The 27,148-nt window shown below is 46.8% G+C and overlaps 1 protein-coding gene across 1 annotated transcript; it reads right to left on the bottom strand.

Annotated features, from left to right (window-relative positions):
- Nucleotides 1-6,464: 6,464 nt before the first annotated feature.
- On the bottom strand, nt 6,465-26,990 carry LOC119163892 (uncharacterized). The gene is made up of 3 exons (XM_075872244.1): nt 26,584-26,990; nt 11,961-12,070; nt 6,465-11,192 (listed from the first exon to the last, which is right to left on the bottom strand). The coding sequence occupies exons 1-2, from the start codon at nt 26,813-26,815 to the stop codon at nt 11,976-11,978; spliced, it is 327 nt and encodes a 108-aa protein (XP_075728359.1). The 5' UTR covers nt 26,816-26,990; the 3' UTR covers nt 6,465-11,192; nt 11,961-11,975.
- Nucleotides 26,991-27,148: the final 158 nt, after the last annotated feature.

Here is a 27,148-nt window from a genome sequence, read left to right as displayed (position 1 = left end):
CTGAAGCAGTGCATCGAAATAGCAGAAAAGGAACACAGGCCCCTGCGGCTAGCAATTTGGATATCACGGCATCGTGCGATAGCGTGGTTCAAGAGGACTTGTGGGGAATGCTGGACACACTAGATGCGGAAGATGGAGTCACTATTTTTTAAAAGGATATCTATAATGGTAACAAGGCAGTTATACAGTGAGAAAAACAGGTATCCAAGCCTGCAGAGGTGAAATGGGGGCCTAGGCAAGGGTGTCCTCTGCCACTTTGTTATTCATGGTGTACCTACAAGGGTTATAGGCTAAATTGAAGGGAAGTGGACTTGGCTTCAACCTCTCTTTCGTCAAACAAGGAAAACGCCTTGAACAGGCACTACCAGCATTGATGTACGCAGATGATATCGTGCTAATGGCCGACAACAAGGAAAATTTGCAGAGATTAATGGACATCTGCGGTAATGAGGGAGATAGGTTAGATTTCAGATTCAGTAAGGAAAAATCAGCAGTCACAATTTTTAATGATAATGAAGGCAGTGAACTTAAAATACAGGAGGTCACCCTAGAGATAACAGATAAATACAAATATCTGGGCATATGAATAAGCAATGAGGCCGAGTACCTAAGGGAACACGAAATATACGTGACGACTAAAGGTAAAAGGAGTGCAGCGGTGATGAAAAACAGGGAACTGGGGAATTACAATAGGTAAGATGTTGTGAGAGGAATATAGAAAGAGGTCATGGTTCCTGTTCGACATTCGGCAATGCGGTATTGTGCATGAGATCAGAAGTTCAAGCAGAATTGAAATATAAATAACGTGGAATAGGTAGGAGCTCACGGGAATACACCAACTCAGAGAGTACAAGGTGATATGGGATGAACATCCTTTGAGGGAAGGGAAGCTAGCAGCAAGATAAAATTTGACAATCGATTGAGAGAAATGGGGGAGGAGCGCTGTGCTAGGGAGGTATTCATCTACTTGTACATGAAGAATGTTGATACAAAATGGAGAAAGTGAACCAGAAAATTGACTGCTAAATAGTTAGAAAACAGCAGGGGTCAAACCAAAAAGAATTATCGGTTAAGAAGAAGGTGAAGGAAGTTGAGACCGATATGTGGAGCATTAGCCTGATTAACAAGTCCGCACTAGAGATCTATCGAACCTTTAAGCAGGAAATTGGCAAGGAAAGAATTTGTGATAATACTCGGGGTAGTTCTCTACTGTTTCAGGCGAGGACGGGAGTATTGCGAGCCAAGACATATCGGGCCAAATACTAAGGGGTAGACACGGTATGCAGTGCGTGTGAAGAGGAAACTGCCGAGCACTTGATAATGTTCTGTAAAGGGCTTCCCCCTATAGTTCAGGATGATGGCGCAGAGCTTTTCAAAGCTCTGGGGTTTAGACACAGGAAGTGCAAATCAGAGTGTAAGCGGGTAGAAATAACTAGAAGGAGGTCACCTGACTGGTGGCTAAGTTCGAGGCTCGAGTTAAAATTAAACCCTTTACTGCAATGTACGAGTCCTCAACCTCACTATTTAAAGAAAAAAATAAATCTAGTTTTTGGTTCACTAAGTATTGCGGCTTAGTGGCGTCAGCCATCACCCAATCTAAAGGGTACAGCCATATCAATCCAACCATCCATCGATCAACGTAGCGAGCTACGCTACGCGCTTGTGGCAGGTAGCAGTCGGTTCGTATGGATGAAGGGCGATGCGCACTGGGTAAGGAGCCGCCATCGCCACTGCTGCATTGCTGTGCACCTCTGTTTGCCTGAGTACCTCCGAATACGTAGGGATGTGTCGGATCAGCTGTGGCTCACGCTCCGGCTCCCGTATGACTTACCTCAGTTCGTCTCGCAATACGTCGACGACAGACAGTGCCGCTGTAGTGCATAATGCTTGAAACTTGCTGAGCTCTTCCCTGATCACCGATGTGATGAGTTCTCGCAGGGCTTCCATGTCATTCTACAGGCTTCCAGCGAAGGCATTGGCAGGGCCACAGTTTACGGCACTATTGTACTGCCGGGACCGAAGCTGTAGTGTCTTCTCAATGGCTGTCGCTTCGGAACAAAACTCGGCAACTGTGCGTGGTGGGTTGCGGACAAGAACAGCGAATAGCTCTTGCTTCACCCCACGCACGAGGTGACGCAGCCTCTTACCTTCAGCCATATTGGAATCGGCACGCTTGAATAGGCGGATCATGTCTTCGACGAACATCGCGACACTTTCGTTAGTGAGCTGGTTTCTGGCTTCAAGAGCCGCCTGTGCCTTTTCTTTGCGATCGGTGCTGGCATAAGTAGCTAGCGCTTGCCGACGAAATACATCTCAGGTACGCAAAGTGGTCTCATGGTTTTCAAACCACGCCTTTGCAAAGTCCTCCAAAGCAAAGTCTACACGGCGGAGCTTCTCTCTCGTCCCACAGATTCAAACTTGCCACTCGCTCGAAGAGGTCCAGCCAATCATCGACGTCTTCGTACGAGTTGCCATGGAATACCAGCGGCAGGTGAGGCTGCTTGATCACCACGTGCGCCTGTGTTACCTGGGTACTCATGGTAGCGGCGTTCATTGTCTGATTTTCTCGGGGGTGAAGTAAAAAGGGCTAAACTCGGGCGAGTAACCTGAGCTCCACAAGATCAACTCGCTAATGGTCGGGGCTACGCTGTCTTCCGTACGTGGGACTTCGATTCATACCCCGGATCCTCCACCAGAAATGTCGTGATATTGAAGCACATAGGCTAATAAAACAAATCTATTTATTAGGGCGAGCATGTGCCCACAAGTTAAGGCAACTGTGAGAAAACTGCGAGTGCGTCGAAGCACACAGAAATCCCAGAGAGCGTCTTCCTTTTTTTCACCAGAAGCCCGAGCGCGACACGCATGCGGGCTGGGTCTGGCCAGTTGCTCGTGCTACCTCTGTCTCTGTGCGGTACGGTGAAGAGCGCTCAATTTGAATGCGGCCAATATATCGCGGCAAAATAATTCTTCTCACAATGAAAAAATATACAAAACACGTCGAAGTGGGCTTGCCTTTCCTTGCGGAGATCTGGGTTGTCTTGGCAGTACAGAATTCATCCATTAGGAAAATGAAATAATCAGGAGCCTCTTTCTTTGGTTTTGTTCTCCGTTGCACTCCACTACACTCCCTACACTATTATTTTATAGGCTATATATTTTCGACATATATGTCTTTATAAAGCCCATGTGTAAAGTGAGCGCTAAGCATTGAGCCTATCAGAATATCGCGCTTGTGGAAAGCAGAATATACAACAATTCACAACGGGTAATTCTTGTGTACGGGCCATTCGAAAGTATGTGCGCTGATCATGTCACGTTAATCACCGTTCTGGCGTCAATAATAATAACACGCCCTATTGGGTATCTGCAAAAGTTTCTTTAGGGTCACTATATATACAGGGCTTGCAAACATGGACACAAGAGAACAGTCAAGACACCGCAAACGCCGTATTCAAAAAATTCTAAAGCTACAAAAAAGATGGTCAAATCATCTATTTCATTCCAACATTTCTTTCTCGGGTTAAAATAAGACAAACGGCGGCGCACCGCAATTATTGAGCGGCGGCGGCGTGGTCTCTCTCAGAACTTTGGCGGCGGCGCCAATGGCGTGAGCGAAAAATTGCCCGCAGCTTCCCTCGGGGGAACACTGAGGAGGATGCGGAGCATATAATTGGTTAACGGGGTGTTAAAGTGCGACTTACTTGGCACACGACGTAGTCGGCATAGTCGGTGCCCTTTCCAAACGTATCGCAAAGAACCGACAACGCTTTGGAGTTGTTCTGAATGTTGCCGATCCGAGTTAAGTTGTTATCGAACCAAAGACGATCACACACCTTGCAGGTGTGGCCGAAGCTTCGGTCGAGGAAGTCGCGCTTGAAGCGAGCGTTGGGCGTGGCATACTGCTTGGCGCCGCACGCCGCTACCTCGGCGCGCTTGCGCTCGCGGGCAGCATCGGGATCAGCCTCTCGTCGCCGACGCTTGCACTCGGCTTCCCGTTTTCGAAAGTCCGGGTCCTCTTGTCTACGCTTACGTTTCAAAGCGGCCGAATCCGGTGCTGCTGCTCGACGCTGACGTCTCTCAGCGGCTTCACGTTCTCTAAGTTGAGAATCTTCCGCTCGACGCCGACGTTTACGTTCGGCGTCGCGAGCTCTTCTCCGCGCTGCCTTGTCTTCGGACGACGACTTGGTTGCGGTTCCGCCAACACTTTGGCCGGCGCTGGTCGAAGGGACGTCGATCATTGCGACCTCGGACGTCGACGCGCCGTACAAACCAACCGACGAGCGGCAACTGAGCGAGCGAGCACCGACCTTGAGTATATATACAGCGCGACGGCGCATGCACTGTCAGCAGTCGAATGTTCGAGAAGGGGCAGAAGCGCAACGGCGCATGCGCGCGCGTCAGCTGCCGATGTTCTCGACGCGTGACGGCGCATGCGCGCTACATTATACAGCTAGCGAATGTTCGTGAAGAGGAGAAGCGCACGCGGTGTGTAGAGGAGGAAGGGATGCACAGATGGTGGAAGAAGGAGGAGGAAGCTTGCGGACGGCGCCGCACTACAAGCCTCGAGTATTAGATGCTCCGCATCTAAAACGGGCGGCGGCGCGGCACGGCGGCGCACAGCTCTAGCTGTGAAACGATATGAAACGATATGAAACGCTGTGGGTGACCAGCGTTTTATATCGACGCAGACGCTGCTTGGAGTTCGAGGTTCCACGTAAAAGGTTCGGCTTTCTCACGCATTCAAAATGCGGAGTGGCGACAAAGAAAATAAAACATCCATGAATATTTTATTGGTGTCCACTGCGTCCTGTGTCAAAGAGGAACATGCAAAAATTAAGGCAGTGTTTTTCATATCTCACTTCAAAGATAAGGACACAAATGTAGGGATACATTTTACAGCAGTAGGATAGGCACGGTTCTGCCCTGTAGCCTTCGCTGCATTGCCGAGAAATCTTTAAGAAATTTTCTCTAAACATTCCATTTCAAGGGCCCATAAACGCCTTCTTTTTACAGTCTGCGTGCAACAGGGCCTCACGAAGTGGGAAGTCCCCGGGACGGCTTTATGCTCTTCTTTATTAGAGTACCTAGTTCTTGAAATTGTTGACCACTTTTTCTAAACGCGGCTGACTGCTCTCCCATAGTTGAGTACGAAGTACTCAAAATTGTTAAACACCATTGCTAAGCATGGCACTCTCCGTCTTCCTGGAATCCTCCTCAACTCATAATCTATACGTGCCGGGCCAGCTTACTGCTCTCTCATAGTGGAGTACATCGCACTCTAAATCTTCGAACGCTTGTTCCAAACACACACATTTGACCATTTGTACAGACTTGGTCCGCTTTTGTGTACGCCAGGGTTTAAGCTGAAGTTGAGCGCGCCTTGATCCCTGGATTGATTGATGACGTAAAACTAACGTTGACTGAAACTACAGGGGCCAACATAGCCTCCATTTGACTTGAGTATATTGCATAGTCGCACAATTCTCGCTGAAGTTTGTGCAACTGAGAAAATTTTCAGGCTGGTTAGACACTTTGGCGCAGCTGAGTGCAAAAATGGGAACTGTATCAACTTGGCGCAGCTGTTGCACCCCTGCTTTAAGAGCATCCGCTTGGGATGGGATACCTAAAAGCTGACATACTCTTGCACATTTCCCTAATCACGAAATGATTGAATTATGTATGAATGATCCGATCAGCAATTTCTGACTGCCCACGAGCCAAGGACGTCAGAACCTAATTCACGAAAATTACCACCTGAATGTAGCCACTGCCACTTGTAAACCGACTACACTGATAATGAGCCTAACACTCGGGTTGGCTTTAATGCGTTGAAATTTTTTGTAACCCTTAGAGACGAGACGTGGCCTATGAAGGTCCGTCTGCAAGAGAAACAATTCGAACAGTATTTCGCAGCATTGATTATTTCAATGCAACAGAATATGCCACAATACGATAATTCATGTGTTTTAGAGTAAGATTCAGTGTCATCTTAATCTGAAGACGTGATGCTTCCGTATAAACGGAATCAAATTTCAAGCTTGAAATAAAGTGCAGTCTTGTAAAACATGTTGATTGAGAATGAAGAGCAATTGTACTTTGAATGTTGTTTGCGGAAAGTGGAATGTCGAACATGTTACTGAGCAAAGTGATCATGTGTAAAAGTAAAATTGAGTGGAAGGAAGACGTGCTAGCAGGTTCCGTTCATCCAAACTTCAATGCATCTTGCTCTTCATCAGGCGCTAGTCGATGCAACTAGCAAAAACAACTCGTGTGCAGAGACGTGTACAGTGCTTCTCAAAGTAATAATAAAGAATTCCTGCATAATACGTTCTTGTGAGCAGAGACAACAAATTATTTGCTCTGCCTTCATACATTCCCCATTTCTAGATACTGAGTAAGACGACATATTGACTGAAAGTGAGGACTCAGGTAATCTTACAGAAGGCGAAGGCACAACATCATAGGTTAATCAGTTTTTTATTATTTTTTTGCGACAGGAAGCCAAACTCAACACCTCTATACATACAATAGCGCAGTACACTCGGAGTACATGCATGCGCTTCAAATCGTCACCGGAACAATAACGCGCAAGAAAATCTCTCCACCAGTACAATACGAAAACACAAATTCCCAAGATTCGAGTACGATGATGGCAAACAATGTATGAATATTGTCGATGAATAATAATATTTATCGTATGAAGTATGATGCATGCGGTATCACATTCAAGTCAGCGAGCGCTGCACGGTACGACGAGATGTTAAACCACATAGCGAGATAACATAAAATCAAGATCTTTCTTATACCTGGTAAATCAACATTCAAGGATGTACAACCATAAAAAATCAACAAAGTTTTCTTTTTTTTAGCACACGCAAGCAACATCGGGCGAGGCCACACTAATGAAAACAATAGTAAGCCAAACAAAGCCATCTGCAGTAGCCAATGTCGACCGCATATTGCCAGATTGAAAGAATCAAGCAAGCAATGCGGTCTCAAAAATGTCACGCTGACGAAGAAGTGACTTCAGATTGTTTTAGGAATGAGCTAAACAATCATTATGTTTTCAAGCCATAATTATGCAGAATTAGAAGGGAAATGTTATTCTGGAGGACCCCACGGAAATATTTCACATTTCAATGTGTTTCGAGAGATCTTTCTCAAGTCACTGATGAAGTGAGAGTGCATGTGCTAGTTCATATCGGCAACAAGACACATTTTTACGTGCAGTAACAGTAAACAAGCCAATCGTTTAGACATCCCTGGATATCAGAGCAGAAATCAGGTTCATGGCAATAAATGGCTCAACATCCTATTTGCAATCATTGCTCAATGACTGTTCAAGTTTACCCACTCTACATTCAGTAACTAAGCATAACTTTTGAGGACGGGCTAGTGCAGAACTGCCTCTATAGTTCGCACTTAAAAATCAACAGAACAATCCGTACGCACCTAACAGTTACCGAGGTTGGAAATCTTGAAATATCGCGATCTTAAATTCTTATTGTCACTTTGAAACTACGCGTGCACAGTCAACGAGTCGGTAACAACTTACGAATCCATGAAAGCTCCGCACCCAGAACTGTCCAAGAGAGTCGTGTTATGCAGATTTTGCTACCACTTCAACTACTGTTTCACTCTTAATTCAAAAGCTGCGCAGCACACCCCTTGAAAGTTCGTTGTCCCTGTTTCAAATATTACGTTTTCCCGAGAGTGACATAGGCAATGTTTGTTGAAACTTGCTAGGGAGTTCACGAATTCGACCTACAACCAGCGAATCGAACATGTGTCTGCATGACCATATCAGCGACCTAATACATGCTAGAGGGCTTCACGACGCTGCAATGTGGTAATTATCTTCTTCCATAGAAGAAGTACTCTAAATTGTTAAACACTTCTTTAAAACACACAAAGTGTGGAGTAATCTTTTCGTTTTAGGGACGGCTCACTGCTCTCCCATAGTTGAGTACGAAGTGCTCAAAATCGTTGAACACTCTTTCTAAACGTAGCGACACCTGTGGGCGGAGCTTGCATTTATTCTCAAGGCCTGACCACACGCACCCGTTGGGAGCGCGTCAGCGCGAGGCGTTTTGACGCGGCGCCACACAACAGAGCAGCAGTGTGGCTACGCGAAACTGCGCGCCCTCTCTCTCCATAAGGGAGAGGACACGGCGCCACGTCAAGAAGTGCAGCGGGTGCGTGTGATCGGGCTTTTGGGTTGTAAACGATTGCAGAAGTGTTATGACGCCAGAAGTCACCTGCGCAACAAATTATTGGCCCCATTGTTAGGGGCATATTGTTTCCTAAAATTTACTAGAGGGGACTGTGGCGCTGCGATCGTTCAGCGACCATGGGAATGATGGGCAGTACACACATTTGCCTAGTCTTCGTACTTGCGGGCGGTGAATCGTACGTGCGGCTTCGTTTATTGCTGTGTTTTGGTATTGTTTTGAAAGAAAGAGTCAACCCTTTTGAACTTTGCGACCCGATTCAAAATGGCAAGCTTAAAAGGATAAGGTTGTGAAAAGCAAACGCTGAACACTCGCTAATTTATTTTTTTGTGAAAAAACAGCTCTAAGCCACACGTACACACACGGAGCCAGAAGCAGGCCAGAAGTACGAAAATTAGACAAATGTGGGTGCTACCCATCACTTCCAGGCTCGGTGAAGCGCCGTGCGTTGCAGCTCCCATAGACACTAGCGCCAGAGTTCCCTCTAGTGGACATTAGGAAACTCTATGCTTGGGGGTACATAAGAACAAGTCAATTACGCAGCTTTCGACAGCACATCTGGTCTACTGTTTTTAACAGTGAAACAAGAAAATACAAAGAAAACAAGGAACGCAGCAGGCGTATTGACAATAACGTGTGAGGGATATACAGAGTGAACGCCTGTGCAGCCCATAAAAAGACTCTACATATCACCACCTTCCACCAGCACCAGCCGATAAGTACAGAACAAACGGGAAAATACTTTGGCAGTTAATAACGCTTATATGTCACCTATACGCTTAGAAAACAAAAAAATAGTTCTCGCGAGTATTCTCATATATGTTCTCGAAATTCATTAAGAATATATAGCTGTACAAATTGAGTTTTCACAAAGTTGGAGACACCGCATGAAGATGGTCACACCTGAACACAGTAAGTAGTCAGCGAAAGTAGCTCGAGCCTAACTAACTTCACACGCTTAATGTTGCTCGCGAAGAAGCGTGAATCTTTTTGTGCTAATAATATTTTCTATTGCACTCAAAAATATATTGCTTTAAAGGCTGGTGTATCCCATATGCTTTTGCTGTATTTGTTTCGATCATTCTCTAAACAATGCCTGTGTTACACATTTCTATGACTTAATTATACTTGCGTTGCGTAATTTCTTAGTGTTATAGGCATGATCCATTTCTACATGTAGACTTATATTAGATGCACCAGCACTTTTTAAGTAGTGAGATCATCGGTGTTGGCCATACCATTATCCACCATACAGGGGTGTGCAGAAGCTTCCCCTCTGCTATACCATGTAATCCTACGGCATCGCAGTCGGGCAGCTTTTGAGCAACCCTGTACATTTCTCACGGCTGAGTACATGACATTCTGACACCCCATGTTTGATCCTTAAATTAAATGTTTTTCCTGCTCCTTCATTACTACCATTTTTCTTCTTATTAATTGCGAAATTGATCTTGAACTGCTTCATAATCCGCTCTACAATACCTACTCCTGCTTAAGAACTGAAATACAGGCTAGCAGTACTAAATGAATGCTAAAAGAAGATGAGGCAGCAATGCTGAACTTTTACCTCTGAACATGCGAAGAAAATCATTAAAACATGGGACGTGATTGGATACGCTCAAACTACGAAATCGCTTAAGAACACTTCGTCAAGGCTGGACCATCTTCTAGCGTATGCCTCAGAGATCGTTGTGGATTTGTACACACTTTCAATAAAAAACATTGCCCTTCCGATTGCGTAAATATAACAGACATTAAAATACTGATCAGAACAAAAAATAGAGAAAATGTGTAAATATGAAATTTCTATATACATGTAATATCCCATAATGATCACGGTATTTCTTTATGAGAATAAAGAAGTAAGTGATCGTTCGATAATATGATAACTCTGTGTCATCCGGATGGGACGTCTCCTCCAAAAAATGGCAGTGCGCAACAGACTCTATGAACTCCAAGTTACCTCTAGTGACGTCTACGCTGCGCCGTAAGAGCATATATATGCGCCTGCAAAGTCTTATTTGTGTAATGTTCCTTTAATAAAGATCCTTCTGTGAAGGTCTACATTGCGTACGTAACTTCGTCAAATTAGAAAGGAAGAAGCGAGCTTGTTCCAACTGAGTATCCCACAGCAGCAAAAGAAACAAAAACAAATATTGATCAGGAGAGCAACAGAAACGTAGTCACCGCATCTACCAGAACTTTCTATTCCTGAACAAACAATATAGCCAAATTCTAGCACTATTGGAGCCTGAACCGTAGCATAAATTACTAGGCATGTCTTTACAGTGTCTTAAGTTATTCAATGTGCACTTGCATCTAAGCACACGGACCATCTTTTTGTTGCAGTTTTTCGAATCAAACTTCTTTTTTGGTGTAGCTAAAACTCTCTGTACATCATGTGCACTTATGGGGAGGTTGGTACATAGATGCAGGATTATTTCTCTATGCAGTCACCGTGAAAATATTCTCGCAAGGGACCGTTTGAAGTAGTTATTCATAGATAAAGTACTGTTCAAGTACTAGAACAAATTTTTTTGATTACAGTGCGCGAATCGTGATTAGGAATCAACATGCTTGTACAGCGCAAGAAGCGTTTTATCAAGTGGATAGGAAGTTGTAGCGCCTGGATAACGGTGCCATCACATTGCAAGGTTTCAGGCATTTCGTTCATGTTCAGTATTGTTGTGTGTAATATGACATGTAAGCCGGTCTAGTATAACGAAACACAATACAAATTATAGCGCACCTTATGTGAGCTGTCACGGAACTTTGAGCTTATGTGGCAGCTGAGGCGTCCGTATAATTTTTTTTTTTTGCAGAGAAGCACATCGTTTTTCATTGAACATTAGTGATGTAAGGAGGCTCTGAGCGGATGAACACCTGTGGTGCTTTGAGACCAGGAAAGGCGAGCTCGCATGACTTGCCCTGTCTGGAAAGTCCATGTTTTCCGCTGACCTGGAATGAAGAATATAAGTAAATAAACAAAAATTAGCCTGTCATGAAATATTTTCACACAATTTGCGATAAACAAGGATGACGCATTGTTTTGCGAGTAAGCTGCTTTTGGTGTAGAATATATACGACCTATACGGGGGCTCTTACAGGTTGGCAAGTGTCTGATCAAGCATTGTTTGCATTACGCACTCACATGACTACATTGGTGGGTTAATATAAGGATTCTGTGGTGATGTTTACAGAAAAACATCACATGGTTCCGTGATTCGGCATCTTAAATATCAACGTTGATCAAAACAAGAAGGCAATTTTTTAGAAAATTCAGGCCCAAAACTTCGAGTGGCTAAGGAAGCATGACTGTATTTTCCCAAAACACTAACATCATCCAACGATTAGATGCATAAATAATGGTAATGCATATGCAATAAGTACATGTCACACCGGTGTATTTTTACATAGCAATTTAGTTCTGTCACCGATGTCTGTATTCTCATTCTCGCAATCGCATGCCGAACATATGAAAATGTTTAATTGTGATTAATCTAAGTCGTGCGCAATGCTAAAAACTGCCCCTAGCACATGTTTGTGTTTAATAACTGATAACACTGTGTGCTTGGAGTAGCGTATCTAAACAGCAATTGTGAATGAAATCACAGATCGTGATATTTCATTTATCACAGCACTTTGTACTGGAAGACAGTGCTGTAACGTTGTGCTTCTAAAAATATCTGTTTTACCCGTGAATTTGAAAAGACGGATGTTACTCACATCAGTCAACGGTTGTCAGTACGGTGTCCTCCCTGTCATCTGGGACCGCCCAATCACGTCGTCACATCTTCCTTTGAAAGAACAGCTCTTGTCTTTCTGTCTGCGTGAATCTGTAAAATATAAAGCAAAACACCAATCATGAAATATCGTTGTCCTAGAGGCTGTTCGGGCTGTAACAGCTATCATTTCTAAGAACGCTGTTAAAACGCATATTGTAGTAAGTGTGCTGGTATGGTGGAATTATGGAAGCACCGATGGTGAAAGGGGCACTTTTTTGGGCAGAAATTACGCATTTGAAAAGCAGTGCTAACAAAATATCAAAGGTGTTTCACACAATTGACCATTCACCGATATGGATGTCTGCATATACATTTTCTTTAGGACATGGATGTCTGCATATACATTTTATTTTCATCAACAGTTAAAAACTAACCAGCAATTTAGCAAGATCTGCAATTCCAAGCTCCGCACACGCGGCTAATAAAATGTTCAACGAAGAAACTTGTGACTTAGAAATGTGCGTACAATAGCAAACGTATTGTAAATGCCACTTTTATTTTTGTATCCCCAGAGGAAGGACCCCCTTAGCGTTCGTCAATGACACTGCACTTATCGTATTGCCTTGTGTTGAAATCAACAGGGCTGCTATTTGTTTGACGATCGCGGGGAAGGTGAAAGAAAATAAATGAAATCAAATCAAATATAGCCAAGCTCGCAGAACTGCAGAGTACTTATGTTGCAGGAATCTGCGTTGCCGCAGTGCTACAGTCCTGCAATTCTGTCGAGCTTCAGATAGCACTGAGATTGCGCACTGTTTTTCAGCGGCTGATATCCCCCCGAAGCACCCCCTTAATTGCAGTGTATCTTTTGCCTCACGTGCACCCAACCCTCGCAGAGCAACCAACCACACTGCTTTCCCACGGAGCTCTCGAAAGACGCACTCGCTTGCCTCCCTGAGCAGCTGATCACGGCAGCCGGCCGACCACGCTCAAGCTCGCAGCTGAGCGGTGATTTCAGGGCGCCCGTTGGTTGGTTGGGATCCGCCCGGGCCCACAAGGGACCGGTTGGCGACGGGCCATCATTAGGGAGGGCGGCAGAGTTGCCCCCCTTCTGGTCGCCGAGTACACGCCACAGGCAACAGTTGCCTGCCCCCCCCCCCCCCCCCCCAATCTCCCCACCGCAACCCCGATCTCTCTCGACGTGTAAACTTGTCCCCCTCTTCTTCGTCTTGGCCTCGGCCGTAGAAAAGCCCGACGACGCCTCGTCACAGCGACGACGCGAGCACCAGAGACGTCGCACCTGTGCGCTGGCTTCGTCTTCTTCTTCTTCTGCCACCCTTCTCTCATCTTCTCCATCAGCCGACCCCCCCTCCCCTACCCGCAACCTTTTGCCAGCAGGCTACTTCGATTCTGGTTTTTCGTATTTGCCACGCCCGGCTGTTGCTGCAAGCAGCAGCAGCCGGGGGAGAAGAACTGCTGCACTAACTCAACACCGCCGCTGGCCTTCGGCTTCCCGCCCTGTCTCTGCGCAAAAGCTGCGTGTGCAGCGCCGTAAGCTCTTGTTGTACACTCCGGTGGGACCATGTGGTCGTCACGTGCACGGGCGAAACAAACCCCGCTCCCTCGCCATCCCGAGCAGGCACCTGCCACGCGATGCTGTGGTGACTCTCCGGGGATAACCCTCATAAGCTGGGACTGGATGGCGTTACGAGCGTGTCGCCTCCCTGCAGGCAGTGGAAAGCTGCACGCTGGGATCGGTTGCTGCGGCAAGATTGGGGGAACGAGATGATTTCTTTCAAAAACTAGAATAACCAACCTTGCCTTCGTTTGTGCGGGGCCACGGACGAGATAAACTTTGGCGAAAAAAATAAATCTGGAGCTAGCTACTACGGTTCCTATGGAGCCGTAGCAGGTTTTGCTCATATTCGTGGCAAAGGTGCAGGATGTTGTCACAGACGCCCCATTTTGCATCCTTGTATGACGGTAATGTTCATGGCAGTATCTTTACGTAGTACTCGGACGGCTTCCTGCTCTCCCATAATAGAATACCTAGCGCTATAAACTGTTAAACGTTTTTTTTCTAAACACATCACAGTTTTCTTTGACGATTGGTTTCTCTTCGTCAAGTGTGAAGCCTACGGGACGGCTTCATGCTCTCCCATTGTAGAGTACCAAGTACCATAAACCGTTAATGTCTTTTCTAAACGCAGTATTAGAGATTCACTTGCAAAAGAAAAACGTCTAGGTATATTATCATTAGTCTGAATACGATAATATTCGCCACCAGGTTTGCACGAAGACAGTCAATCCGTCAATATAGGTGCGAACGTGCAGGAGGTTATGAAAGGTGCGCGTTGTGCAATGTTGTCCATGGTGCAATGGCTCACTGAACTGCAATATGAAATTCTGGGTTGCAGTGCGTGAAGGTGTCGCAAATTCTCCTGGTGTCACTCGGGGAATGTCACACGCGCTACATGACTTTGTAATATAAGCAATGCTACCCACTAAAGTACAACGCTGCATCATATGGTTAAGAGGCACAATGATGTCATTGCATTGTGAACCGTTCAAGGTGCTGACATTAATATAAAAGGAACAAAACTTTCAACGGGGATGCGATAAACACAAGCAGCATTCAATGCACCGCACCGCACAGGATGTGAAGGACGGTGAATGGGATGCTGCATTGTATAACAGAATTGAGAGATAGCTCCTGGTAGTAGATAATCCCCACTAGAAACTAATACTAGATGCGTCTGGTCTTAACAAAAATTTTTTAAAATTTTCACCCTCACACGAGTTATTATTTGATGTATCCGTTTGTAACGCATCAAAATAAAGTTTGTGTGTTTAGAAAAAGTGGGTAACGATTTAGAGTGCTAGGTACTCTACTATGGGAGGGTTTAAAGCCGTCCCGTAAGGTCGTAATTTCCGGAGCCCTCCACTACGGCGTCTCTCATAATCATATGGTGGTTTTGGGACGTTAAAACTCAACAAATCAATCGCCCCGTAAGCCTCGTGAAGCCAAAAAGTTTTTTTCCTCAGCAAGAGGCCGACAATGCTTTGATAAGCCAACAGGTGGCTCGCTACGAGGTTAAAATAACTGTACAATACCCCATTAATAACACTAATTACAATGAGCTCATAAGTAATTGTCACGCAGTTAATAACTAAATGGGGTCTTCATCTGATTTGCAACGTGTGAGTTAACAAAACAAGGTTCAATTCTTTGTTTCCTTTTTTTTTCGTTTTTTGGAAGCAGGACGTCGAGAAATTCCATTGCTTCTGGAAGGAGCCGCCGCAAGCAAGAGCCGTTATTCATCGCGCGTGGTTGCAATGATGCGGTGGCTGGCCGTTCCGTGATGCGAATATTTTACCAGCACACGCAACAGCTGAAGTGCGCGCATTGCAAGCTGCACGCTCGCAGCCTTTGTAATAGGCGTTGTTAAGCGCGCACAAGCCTACCACCACTAGAGCCACTTCGCAAAAGCAGCGGCAGGTGTCCCTGCTCTGCAGGCGCGCAAGCGCTGCAGCGATGTCCCGTGAACTGGTTGCCGAAGCCACGGCGGCCCCCGGGCACGCGAGGAGGAGGAGGAAGAGAATAAGAAGAGGAGTAAGAAGGAGGAGGGCAAGGCCGTGTTTTGTACACAGCACAAGCCACAGAGCCAGCCAGTGCCAACCGGTCGCTGCACCCGGCTTTCCCCGGGCGTCCCCGGGGACGCGTCATGCTCACGTCACTGCCACTCGCACCAACACAAAAACTCTGCCCCCCCGCCCCCCTTTTGCTACCAGTACCCCCAACCTCCTAGCTACCCCCTCCGTTCCACCCCCCCCCCCCCCCTCCACCACAGCACACACCCTTCAAACAGGCACAGCCTCCCCTCTCCGTCTTGCTAGTAGCACGCGTCGGGAACGCGACTGCCTGGATAAGATCGCTCCGCTGCTGGGCCGGCCCTGCACAGCGCGGTAGCTTGGTGCCCCACGTCTCCCCCCGCTGGAAAGCAAGACACAGATCTGACCCCCCCCCCATCCCCCTTGATCCCCCATTTGCCCGGTTGGGGGCTGCCCTCTCTCATAGTCCCCCCTTCGATTGCACGCGCCCTTGACGACCCGCACGCTCCGCTTCGTCTCTGAGTGAGTGAGTCTCGAAAAAGAGAGAGAGTAAAGACGGTCGGAGCTGCTCACATTCGCCTCCCAGTGAAAGAAAGGGAAAAAAGTTATCAAGCGCAGTAAGCCACGAAATATACATAGCGAACTGTAACTTAACCAACAGCGTATGGCTACTCTGCGAGACCTAACGACCGAGTGGTGCCGTCGGCTGTGCTCAGGGCGGAGTCGATCTGGGCGCGACTGGTGCCTGAGTGATCTCTCTTCAGGGTCACGAAGATGCCCCAGCTCGTTTCCATCAGTTCGGGGCACTCTTGCTGGCGAAGCTCGAGGAGGCTGGCTCCAGCCTTCGTGCCACGGCATATCGGATGTCATTCGGGGAAGAACACAGTTGTTGCGCACAACGCCCTTCTGCTCACGTGCAACCTCATTATCCGAGCGAGGAAGCGATGCGAGAACCAAATGCAGTCCGCGTCACTCGTTTGTGTTCGCACCCGATAGGGAACATGTACGCGAAGGGGTGATGGGCCCTGTTGTGATGCAGACGAGACGTTGTTAACGCCCATTTTTCGAGCAACTCGAGCATTTATGATTGCACTTCAAAAGAGAACATGTCGACAGACAGATCGCAGTATGTGCAGTTTACTTGAGGTTACGGTTGAGAACCTGGTATTGCAGTTTAAAAGAAAACATGTAGATAGATAGACTGCGAGATGCCCACATTACTTTCGATTATAGTTGAGCATTTGTGATTGCACTTCAAAAGAAAACATGTAGATAGACAGACTGCAAGATGTCCAGTTTAATTGCGATTGTGGTTTCAATAACGTTTTGACTATAACGAGAACAGCCTCTGGGAATCGCTAGCTCCGAAGACGAACTCTCTCCTCACCTCAAGTGTGATAAGTTTGCAATCATTAAGTATCAAGTTAAAAATACTAAAATGGACATTTTCAATTGCGAGAGTCGTCAAGTTATTCGCATACCATAGTATTAAAAAACCAGATATTTTAGTATACGATTCATTCTCAAAATCGCAGGGATGGATTCTACAAGTGGTGACCACTGCGAGTTCATTTTCTCTGTCTGATCTACGCAAGATGAGCACTGAGTGATGGACAAGATTTTTGCGCATGCTTCAAGCTATAGGCAGCGAATTTCAAGCGAAGATATCCCTGTCGACAACACTTTGGCAACGAGTCTTGCCGTCGTGGCAATTTTTTAACATATGTCTGTGCGTACACCACTTGTACATATCTTTCGTGTCATTTTGTAACATATCGCTCAATTAACAAAATTACAACACAGGCACCTTCCCTCCGCATGCTTCGCGTAACATCGATTTCCAAGGTACAGGGCATCTGCCCAATTTTTTTCACAGAAGCCACCCAATGAAGTGAAGACACTATCCAGACAAGTTGTCAGTCGACGCTGCTTCGCTAGATACGCTAAGAGAGACGACAAAAAAAGTGTGAGGGCCATAACGCTGGACATTTTGGTTTAATTATTCTATATTTCTATGAGCCCCCTGACAGAAGTCTGTATGCCTCAATTGGTACATACTTTCCCACAACTGGTGTTTTACCCATACAAGACAGGTGACTCTGTATAAACGTTCATGAAAGCTGTGAAATTTGAACTTCACTTCGTATCCAGTTGACAGACAGATGACAGAGGCGTAGACAAAAAGCGACGAATTGAATCGACTCGACTTGACCTGGGTGACTTATTGGCAGTACACTATAGGAAACGTGTGATGACAAGCACATATCAAGATATATATGTGTAATGTAAACAATCTACAAGCAAACGACGTGTTATTAAACTAAATAAAAACATTTAATTACTTACACAAAAGCTTTAGAAACACATTCTCTATTAATAACCCAACCAAATGTAAAATTGCGTGAGAATGTTCACGAAAGATGTCGCTTTGTAACAATTCATGTTCTACTTTTTTTCTTTCGTACTTCATTGTTTACACCATTATTGTCTTCGCAATGTAGCGTTTTTCGCAACAGCCAAAGCGTGTTCCCCGACACAAGAGAAGTGTCAACACCCAGCGTGTAATTCCGCTTGTGTACTTCATAAACTGGGGGTCTCTCATCCCGCTTGCTGCGAGCACACCCACCTAAAAGCTGTGCACGCACGTGCAATCTCACAGGGCGCGAATCCGCAACGTATAGAGGATCAAAAGTAGCGACGCCCCTGCAGGAGACGGGTTGCGAGTGCACGCACGCCCCAGCAAGGCATTCCACGTACACTCCCAAGGGGCCCATGGCGCGCGCCTTGTATGTATACGTAGACTCAAGGCGCATTTCCGCGAACGGGTCGGGCGATATCAATTCGGGGAACCCGACTGTTCGGCGGCAGCTGCATTTCCCGTGGGCTTTTTTTCTTTCAGTCGGTCTCTCATTCGGCGAGGGCCTGAAGGCCGGGATTATGTACACTCGGCGACCACGCCTCACTCGTTGCTCTTCGGCGGGGAGCGTTACAACACAGAGAGCGCTGCATCTCAACCGGGAAGTCACGATCTAAGGCCGAGTCTGTGACGCAACAAGCGGTTCACAGGGGGGAAACGAGCAGCGTAGGAAGCGAGAAATACGCTGGAAACGCGTACATGGATTCCCGGAAGCGGAACCGTTACGGTTGGTTCAGACGGGGACCTCCCGAGCTTCTGGCGAGACGGGTGGTTAGGCTCCATGTAGGAACCAGAAGCATGCCAACAGAAGCATAGCGTTACTTCGAGAATTGCGTAAGAGGGGACAGGAAGCGTGTCGGCGCCTTGAAATTGCGAGTGTTGGCTGTCGGGGCTTGCATGTCTGTGGTTCACGAGCTGAGACACGTATAGGGGCCCGGAGTCATAGTTTCTACTGTCCAGCGTGTATATATACCAGATCTCTTCAGGCCGGTCCACACAAAGAACTCCACGGAGAGTATACAAAAAGGTCAATAACGTACTACACGTACTGTTGGTGCGTGAGCGTTGGTGCGTGTTGGTGGTGTGCATGTATTTTGGTGTACAGAGCCTGTCCTTCCTGTAACTTAGAAGTGTGGTAGCTTGAACTAGTTGGTATGACATTACGATAGTTATAGCGCGAGAACAGAACGACGACAAAGAGAAGGTGTCCTTCGTGTCCTTCTTGCCTCTTTGTCGTCGTTCTGTTCTCGCGCTCTAATTATGATCGTCCTGTGAGTATTGTAGAGAATGGTTCCTCTGTCATTACTGTTAGGAAAGTGTACGGGAATCCATGATATAATTGAAAGCTTACAAGGACTAGTTCTAAGGAATCCAGAATTTGCAATGAGCTTGGGAGCCGACGGAGTTGTGATTCTGTGGAGGACAGTGCGTATCATGCACAATCAGTAATCAGTACGCTCCTTGAACGGCACTATGTGCTGTTCTTTACGAAGCCTTTGCAGCGCCTTCTCCGTCTCCGTGTAGCGTGTTAGAAAGTCAGATGCAACCTGCTTAACACACCTGCCAATTACTTCTCTTTCTTTGTTGCTCTTCATCTATTTTTTGATAGATGAAACGGAGTCTGAATTTTTTGTGTTATCGAGTGCAAAAACAAGAAAATCTCTACTTTCGGGCCAATATTGCAACTCCACTTTCAAAAGAGGGAAAAGTGATCCCACATTGCAACTTATTAACAAACACTTCTTCCGAAAAATGGGCTGGTTACAGTACAAGTAGAGCCGGTAGACAAGTAGGATCGGGCGAACAGGATTAAGATCAGTGAGAAAACGTGAGTAAATCTGGTACGTCTGGTGGCATTAGTAACATCACATCATAACATTGGAATGTACCCTAAGTAATGTCACATGCTTCGGTTTCCCGGTGAAGATTTTTGTTTCGTGGCGTTAGTCAAGCAATAACCGAATCCATCTGCGATCGCTTCAATAGGAAAGTGCAATGACATATCAAACTTTCTCACAAAGTTTGCCCTTGAGTCGAACCTTGACGTTTTGTCTGCTGGGAGGGGATGGTCTATTGGAAAATCTCATTGAAGCCGGCTGAGTACGCTGCATATCTTTTGAATTTTGGATTTCTACAGAGAAAGCTGCACCGAGCTGGTCTCGCAAAAAGCTACGTCAAACTATACGAAACGTTATAGGTTAGGGGAGGACAGATGCTCGAAGGACGACCATTGAGCATAAAATGCCGCTTCAATTATCTATCGGTGAGGACAATTAAAGAGGATGCCATGAACACCGTACCGATAAAGGCAATGAGAGCATGGTTTCAAAAGTGAAATTTAATTGACTATATTGTTAGAAGAACCAACCCGGTACATGCAGCTGCATGCGGACTTTTATCGAGTTTTAAAAATTCAGTTCTCAGGGGCCGCCTTAAGCATGACCCTACGGGTGTGACCGTGACCAAGGTGGTCATATTTTCGGTGGATGAAATGATGCCATGAGGTTCGTGTACTTAGGTACAGCTGCATGTTAAAGAAACATCGGTGGTCAAAATTTTCGGAGCCCTCCTCTGAGGCCTGCCTCATAATCACATTGTGATTGTGGTACGTAAAACTAAAACGTACGCGATTATGAAGCATAGCCTCGGGACGCTGCAACGGCGAACAACGTGATATGTTGAGAAAGGGCTTAAGCAAGTTTGGTTGATTTTCAACTTTCATTCTCCCATTTCAAGAGAAAAAACAGAGCCCCTTGCAGGCAAACATGTTCGGCCGAGTTGTTTTCGGCAACGACATCGGTGACAGCACCACCTTCCTCCGAAGCACGGCCGGGGAACACCCCGATCCTCTCGCAAAAGAGGCAGTGCACATAAGTGCGGGCGTTAGCCACCCGAAACGGAGGAACCACCACAAAGGGCGAACAGCGCATGCCCTGTGTTTGTAAACATGAGGAGGGCCCGGGTCATCTGCGGAGTTCTTGCGCGGTCCTTCCCCTCTCTAATGCAGGAAAGAAGGGGGATCGCCCCCCCCCCCCCCCCTCATATCGCAAAGTGTTTCGGGGGGCATGTTGGGTCTCTGACCGAACGCACTGCCAGTTGCACCCTTCAAGAACTCGGGAAGGGCAGGAGCGCGCACGCATACGTACCCCCCCCACCCCCCCGAATCACCGGGTGACGAGCCGACAGAAAAGTGAGGGGGGGGGGGGGGAGGCGTGTTCTTGTTGCACGAAAGCAAGTGGGTTGCACTCAGCAGTGATGTAACATGGGGAGGGTTTTCGCGAGAGAGTGCGCTCTTCCCGCCCCACCGCGGGGCAATGTTCGCGACATTTCCGCGCGAACAACCCGCTTGGCGAGGTGAGCACTCGGGCTGTACGGTAACAGCGTCGGCCCCGTAGCGGCGGTGGCAGCGGCCGAGTCAACGTCCGCGGGCCGTCGAGCCCAGAGGGGCCACACTCTGGAGATGAGAGGGGGGCATCGGTCACTCGCCGGTCAGCGCGCTCCTCTCGCGCCGATTCGCGTGCTTGCTGCGCGCGGCGAAGCAAGACGGAAGAAATTAGACGAAGCTGCGCCGAGCCGTGAAGCGTGGCGATATTAGGCGAAGCTTTTTGTACGATTACCCGAGCAAAGCAGATCACTGTTGTGTTCCTGCAAGCACCACTGACTTCGAGATATGCCAGCTTCGCTTTTAGTGCGTTATGTCGCTCAACCGAGTTCGTTCCATTTCAACGAATGTTTTCGCTGAGCATGAAAAATAAACCACTTAAACCCCACATTTTGCGCCCACTTACTTATTGCGAATCGGACAAGGCTTGTCGTGCAAAGCGAGGAAAGGTTTTTGTGGCGGTTAAATATTTGCACATGGAACGTTTGTATGTTGTTTGTACAGACAAGTTCTACGTGAAAGCCTGGGAGGTTAACGGCCAGGTTTTTATCGGTTTACTAACCTGCACCAGGGTAGGCCTAGTGCTGAGCGCAATGTCAAAGAAAAAAAAAAGGCTGAACAACTGGCTGAACAAACTAATGAGTTAAACACGAAAACCCACAAGGGTATAATGGAACTTGGCAGGGTGATGTCCTGCTGGCGTATGTCCATAATTGACCCTTTTTCAACGTAAATTGTACTTGTTCATGACGTACTGTTGATAACAGAAAGTACAGCAGTCAGTACGTTTGACAAATAAAAAGGAAAGCGAGCGGCGACACCTATAGTGAAGAATTCGGACACATTAAGGAATGCGATAAGCTTGACTACAGCATAAATACCCAGTTTCCTTCGTAATACAGGAAACAAAGATTTTGTAGAAAAAATAGCGATATTAAAAGGACGTATCAGAACCCAAAGCCGTTTATCATCACTTCAGCTCCATTTCTCCATACATTTCTCAGGGCAGGGGTGGCGCCAGGAAAACGTGCAACCCATATATAGTGGCAGCGCCAGTGAAGACGGGGAATGTGGGGTGGAGGGCACGTTTTCCTGGCGCCGCCCCGGCCCTGAGAGATGTATAGAAAAATGGAGCTGAAGTGATGATAAACGGCTTTGGGTTCTGATACGTCATTTTAATATTGATATTTTTCCTACAAAATCTTTCTTTCCTGTACTACTGAGCAAACTAGGTATTTATACTGTAGATAAGCTCATCGCATTCCTTATTGTGTCGAAATTCTTCACTATATATCTATCTTGCAATCATTTTAAGCACTTACACCCCTCCATGTTACCCTAAGTGACAGTGCTAGCCAACTGCATTGGACTGGCCTGTCATTTCTTTACATGTCCTAACGTACAAACATCATAACCATGGTCCCAGAGACAAAAAAAAAAATCAAACATGTCAATTGCAGTATGCTGTTCATGAAATAACAAACAATGCGTACATTTCAGATAGGTTTAGAATATTTATAAGCACACGTCAGTGTTCTTAATAACGCGATGCATTTTATCATATTATTGATAATGCGGAGGAGTGCTATGAGGGTGGGGGGGGGGGGGGGAAGGGGACCCATCTGCCCTCCGGCGTGTGAAAATAGGCCACAAAGTGACTTCATCGAAAAATGTTTTTCTTGTAATGCAACACCACCTTTTCGTTCATCGTTACACCACCCGTTAATTTCGGGAGCGGTCTGGAGGCCAATTATAACCTTACATGTGCACTTATAGGCAAATCCCGGTGGTCGAAATTTCCGGAGCGTTTTGCTACGGAGCACACCACGTACGCATGCTGTGGCTTTGACGCGCAGAAGTCCAACAGTTATTATTATTCTTGCATGCTTTACTTTCACACCTCATGTGACAGTACAGGTGCTAATGTAAGTTAATTAGGCGGCATGATTGGAGCGGTGACCACCACAGATTTTTCCTATTTTTGTATTATGAATTCATACAAGCGAACTTATTGTGAAGCGCATTTAGACATTCAATTTACGCCAGCTGTATTATAATTAAGGCCATCAAAACAATTAGTCGTCAAAGCAAGTGTTCCTATCTAACTGCACAGACTACAGGAGGAATAACTTCATCCTCGTCATGTTGGAAGACTCTTGCGCTTTCCGAACGCAGATAGCTGCTTACTGGAATTCGACTGAGGATTACCTGGCGCTTCCATGACTCTTTTATTTGTAAAGCATGAAATACGTGTGAGAAATAATAGTAATTTTCAACTTCGACCTGACAATTCATGGTGCTGATCGGCGACATATTCTTGAAAAATTTCAGCACGCCTAAGGGTAAGGCCGCAAAGCGGCAGGGATATTAATAGCGGAAATGAATTATAAACAAGACATTTGTGTCTCAGGTGCCGTTTGACTACACTGAGTTTCCGCATCTTGAGCTCTATAGTGTAAGTTATACTTTCTGCAGCTTCCATTTTTTTCTTGTAGTTTTATTATTATTTGTTTCGTTCACTCAGCGACTAGTGGTATCCGGCGGAGCTTATAAAAGGAACAACTTCTCCAATACATCTTTTCAATTAAAAAAAAAACAACATTAAATAATGCCACATCTGGCTGTGATCACAAACGATTCGTATGTCGATTTGCGCTGGCCGTGAACAAGTCGATTTTCTTGAGAGTCAGTCACTGCATGGCCTACCGAAAACAGGAGTTGGTATTGGCGACCCGTTTTGCCACGCTCTGTGTTCTATATACGTGATAAGGAATATTATCGCGCGCAGCGGTGGGACAATGAAATAAAGACGTTTAACCAAGTCGCTCAACTTTTTCCTGATATTATTTTAATTGGCCGCGTGTGCAAGTGCCAGAAGAGAATGATGGAGCAATGAAAACACCACGGAACGCTCTGCATGCAGGAAACATGGATCTGAATTAAGCATGGAACTCTCGTCTCTATGGCGCTAACTATACCGTTAACGCATCACACCCAGCGAGACGTACGTGAATTGCGACCCGAATAGATGTTTGAGATTATACACACAGGTGATGCAAAGGAACTAAGTCAAGGATGACCGATCGGAGTGCCTCTGTTTGCCGCCTTGACTGAGCATACGCTCCAGTTCATTGGCGACTCCTCAAGATCCACCTTAGCCTCTCACCCTGTGCTGCGCCCTCCGTCGTCGATTGCGAACGAGTCGGCTTCCACTACGAAACACCGCGTCCCATTTTGAATTCCGGTCGTGCAAGAGGCACGCGACCTCAGGAGTCAAGCAATGACGCCAAGCGTCGATGGTGAAACGGCGGCAAGAAGCGCTAGGCTAGGCCTCTCTCAAGATACCCGCCCCTTCTCTCTGCAAGCGGCCTTCTCCTCTCGACGCAACGACCTACCACCACTTCCCGCCAAAAATTTTTGCCCTATTCGTTTCTCGAGGGGGCCATAACGGGTTATACCGCGAAGAGCCGGCGAGTGCCGGCGGCGTCCTTTCCCGCCCTTTTTCGTTGTTTCTCTCATCTTATTCCAGCGCAGAGCAGCTCGAAACCGCATTGGCAGTTCGGCCGCTTCGAGCAGGTGTTCCTGGCCGGGAGCAGCGGGACGTCACTCTGGAAAAGTCTCCTTGAACTACTCAGCAAGAAAGATGGAAGCAGTGGACGAACCTGTCTCGGTTTGTCCCTTCCCGGCATATCCTGCATGTGTCAAGTCTAAAAAGACGACTCTGTTGTCTGGATCGTATATATATAAAAAAATACGATCTGGACGCTAAGGACGTCTGAATTAAAATTCGAACTACTCATGTTGGTGAACACATTCTGAGTTACTAGGGTCCGCTGATGTAATTTATCTCTCACGAAACCCATGTATAAAACTATGAAGAATACGAGGAGTGGACGAATGTATACCAAAAACATACAGTTTGTGTATTCGACTAACGAAGAGGTCAGCATTGAGGCTAGAGACGGTGGCTCATCCTTTTAACTATATTCTGGTGCCGGAACTCGGGAACGAATCAGGCATTGCGAACACTACCCTCTAAGTTTAGAAATGTCAAGGACGATCACGAAGAATAAAAACGTAGGTTTTATGCGTCGAGTGCAAACCGATTGAAATATATATATGCAATTCTGGTGGCTTATAGATGCTGCATCGATAGTTGGGACATTCGAAGAATCCCAGGTGAAGAAGCATGACCATATGGCAGACTGTGCCGGCCTGCCCGCAGCGTACAAAATTCTACTGTTCAAATGAGTGGGCGTGCACTGTGACAGGTGATCCATTCTGTTACGCTCCTGCAGGTCGTCACCTGCGTGCAAAGGCAACACGACGCGCAACTCTTGCCGAGATCATGCTTGCCAAAGAGTTCTCCTCAAAACACGCTCAGAAGTTTCACGTGCTAGATCCCGGTGAATACGTTGTTTTACGCTTAAAACGGGTTCCGTTATTCGCATTTACTGCGAGTCCTACCTAAGAGCACTGGAGCTGACGCGCGTGCGTGATTTGAGTCATCGCTGATTGCAGCTGCTCGTAGTGACGACGGTCAATAGGAATGACCCAATAATTTCAATTACACTTCGCTAGGTTATTTATGAGCACGACTTCATTGTTTGGTCACTTGCTCAAGCTTCACACTATAACTGGCAGCAGTATCGGTAATGCCAGCTATTCTCTGGTTATGATTCATAATCTTTATTTCAGCACAAATTATTCACACTGACACCCGAGAGAAGACACGAGAAATTATTTATAAATGTGCGTAGAATACATAAATTCTTTAAAAAGTCATTTCAAACTCACAGAATCAGAAGCTTGCATTGTTTTGTGCCTTGTATCATGAACGCATGCGTATTGTTTGCGCTGAAAAAACGAAAATAACTCAAAGTGACGCGGCTAAATTCGAAAAACGTGTTCTTCGTTGTGTTTCTGCCAACACGGATACGCTGAACAAAAATTAGGAATAATTAGAAACAAAACACCTAGTAGTATGGAGATGGAAACGTATAGTTGAAAAAGCAGGATATTTTTGGCGCGCAAATTAGCAACAGCGAGTCTCGTTTCGCGCGCGCGCGCAGCACACAACCCTTTTGCCGACCAAGAAATGGCGGGGGAGGGATCCAGCGTGGGGTTAGTTGTCGTACGTCACGCGAGTGGGCGCCCAACAGCGCGACGCGCTTCGCACGTGTCTGGCGCGAGGCGCCGTTCCCCCTCACCCACCTGAACCGGGCGACGCGTCGCCCCAGCAGCGCCACTGCGACGACGTCCGCTTGTCGTCGTCCCCGCAGCGCTGCCACTGGTATCGGCCCTGCATCGGTCGGTCCCGTCCGAAGTCGTAGTTCCAGGAGCGCGAGCTGTCCTCCTGCATCTTGTCCAACGTGCGCCTGGTAGCCGGGTCTCCGCCGTCGTCGAAAAGTCGCCGGCACGCTCGGTTATCGTGCGGCGATCCCATCGCGTTCAGATCCCGGGCCTCCTGTTCTTCGTCAGGCAACGAGCGGCCGAAGCAGCTGACGGGGGCGCGTCAGTGGAGCAGAATAGACGCTACAGGCTCAACTCTCTTCCACGCGTTCAATGTGTGAGCGCGCGCGCTCGCGCCAGATTCGTTTGGCGCCCCTGGTTTCGAAGCGGGCGTCCGGGGCACCCATTGGTCCTTGCCTCCTTGCCACACAAAACGACCTCGCCTTCCCTCTTTCTTGTGGAGAGGAGAAGACTGCAGAGAGCGAGAGAAGGCAGTCTATCGAGGACGAGGAAGTGGCATAACCGGTCCATCGGTCGCTGCTCCGAG

The sequence above is a fragment of the Rhipicephalus microplus genome, chromosome 8, assembly GCF_043290135.1.
Source record: "Rhipicephalus microplus isolate Deutch F79 chromosome 8, USDA_Rmic, whole genome shotgun sequence".
NCBI classification, from domain to species: domain Eukaryota; kingdom Metazoa; phylum Arthropoda; class Arachnida; order Ixodida; family Ixodidae; genus Rhipicephalus; species Rhipicephalus microplus.
This window is presented reverse-complemented; position numbering and strand designations above follow the sequence as displayed.